The sequence below is a fragment of the Salmo trutta genome, chromosome 14 (genome assembly GCF_901001165.1).
Source record: "Salmo trutta chromosome 14, fSalTru1.1, whole genome shotgun sequence".
In the NCBI taxonomy this organism is placed as follows: Eukaryota; Metazoa; Chordata; class Actinopteri; order Salmoniformes; family Salmonidae; genus Salmo; species Salmo trutta.
In genome coordinates this window covers 29,430,817-29,433,316 of record NC_042970.1, presented here as the reverse complement: position 1 = coordinate 29,433,316, position 2,500 = coordinate 29,430,817, and the positions used below count along the sequence as shown (strand labels likewise).

General features: G+C 49.6%; 1 protein-coding gene across 1 annotated transcript in view; it reads right to left on the bottom strand.

Annotated features, from left to right (window-relative positions):
• The window catches only part of LOC115207746 (forkhead box protein P4), a gene marked incomplete in the record, with an annotated part of 188,126 nt that overhangs the window by 10,761 nt on the left and 174,865 nt on the right, over positions 1-2,500 (bottom strand). The window contains 1 exon segment of the mRNA XM_029775197.1: positions 1,226-1,347. Coding sequence (XP_029631057.1) covers positions 1,226-1,347 — 122 coding nt within the window.

The following is a 2,500-nucleotide window of genomic DNA, read 5'->3' as shown; positions in this document are numbered from 1 at the left end:
TTTTGTCCTGAATAAAAAGCGTTATCTTTGGGGCAAATCCAACACAACACATCACTGAGTACCACTGTACCACTCTTCATATTTTCAAGCATGGTGGTGGCTGCATCATGTTATGGGTATGCTTGTCATTGGCAAGGACTAGGGAATTCTTTAGGATAAAAATAAACGAAATACAGCTATAATCACAGGCAAAATGTGGAAGATGAGGACGACCTGGTTCAGTCAGCTTTCCAACAGACCCTGGGAGACGAATACCCCTTTCAGCAGATCAAGGCACAGCATCTCAGTGCTCGAGGCGTCACTACAGACCCTGGTTCGATTCCAGGCTGTATCAACAGGCCGTGATTGGGAGTCACATAGGGTGGTGCACAATTGGCCCAGCGTCGTCTGGGTTTGGCCGGGGTAGGCTGTCATTGTAAATAAGAATTTGTTCTTAACTGACTTGCTTGGTCAAAATAAAAAATGAATAAGTCAAATAAATAATCTAAAACACAAGGCCAAATCTACACTGGAGTTGCTTACCAATACGACATTGAGTGGCCGAGTTACAGTTTTGACTTAAATCTACTTGAAAATCTATGGAAAGACTTGAAAATGGGTGTCTAACAGTGATCAACAATCAACTTGACAGAGCTTGAAGAATGTTTAAAAGAATAATGGGAAAATATTGTTCAATCCAGGTGTGCAAAGCTCTTCGAGACTTACCCAGAAAGACTCACAGCTGTAATCACCACAAAAGGTGCTTCTACAAAGTATTGACTTAGGGGTGTGAATACTTATGTAAATCAGATATGTTTATTTATTTTTTAATATACATTTGCAAACATTTCTAAAAACATGTTTTCAGTTTATTATTATGGGGTATTGTGTGTAGATGGGTGAGAAAAAACTATTTCATCTATTTTGAATTCAGGCTGTAACACAACATGTGGATTAAGTCAAGTTGTATGAATACTTTCTGAAGGCACTGCATGCATATCATCCATCAGAGCCAGGGCTGGCTGTCTGGCTGTCTGTCTGGCTGTCTGTCTGGCTGTCTGTCTGTCTGGCTGTCTGTCTGTCTGTCTGGCTGTCTGGCTGGCTGGCTGTCTGTCTGTCTGTCTGGCTGTCTGGCTGGCTGTCTGTCTGGCTGGCTGGCTGTCTGTCTGTCTGGCTGTCTGGCTGTCTGTCTGTCTGTCTGGCTGGCTGGCTGTCTGGCTGATAAATGTGTGTGATGAGTTTGTACCCGGTCATCTTTGGTGGTCTTCTCTTTTGGTATTCCACTTCGTCCACCGTCCACACGGCCCCCTTCACGTTCTCTACCCTCACAAAACACTTATGCAGACTCAGGTTGTGGCGCACAGCATTCTGAACAGAGGAAAAGAAAGAGACGGAGAGAGGGAGATAGAGAGAGAGAGAGGGGGGAGTGAAGGAGATAAAACCCATCCAATTTGAAGAATAATTTGCTTTCATAAACACGCGGAATTCGTGCCTAAAAACAGTTATTTTCAGTTATACTGAAGAGAACCAAATACGACAAAAACCTGCTCAGACAAATAACGAATGACTCGTGGACACACACACACACACACACACACACACACACACACACACACACACACACACACACACACACACACACTACAGAGAAAAACACTTTTGTCTGGGCGCGTGAAAAATAAGACAAGGATATGCATCCCCTCCCCTTTATTTATTTTTTTACATTTCTGTAATCAGCCACAATCCACCCACCCCCAGCCCCACCCCCACCCCCAGCCCCACCCCCAGCCCCACCCCCAGTACCACCCCCAGCCCCACACCCACCCCCAGCCCCACCCCCACTCCCACCCCCAGTACCACCCCCACCCCCAGCCCCACCCCCAGCCCCACCCCCAGCCCCAGTACCACCCCCACCCCCAGCCCCACCCCCAGCCCCACCCCCACCCCCAGCCCCACCCCCAGCCCCAGTACCACCCCCAGCCCCACCCCCAGCCCCAGTACCACCCCCACCCCCAGCCCCACCCCCAGTACCACCCCCAGCCCCAGCCCCAGCCCCACCCCCAGTACCACCCCCACCCCCAGCCCCAGTACCACCCCCAGTACCACCCCCACCCCCAGTACCACCCCCAGTACCACCCCCACCCCCACCCCCAGTACCACCCCCACCCCCAGCCCCACCCCCAGTACCACCCCCACCCCCAGCCCCACCCCCAGCCCCACCACTATCTGTGGCTCACTCCCCTAGGGATAGTCTTCTCTTTTCATCTACTATTTGTAGTTTGTTCATGCCCAATTTCATTACCAATTTTAATTTGTCTATAATTAAATCCTGCATATTTTCTCTGACACGCTTTTTTTATCCATGAGGGAGGGACAGGCAGAGCATCACTCCTCACCGTAATTACACACACACACACACACACACACACACACACACACACACACACACACACACACACACACACACACACACACACCACACACACACACACACACACACACACACACACACACACACGTA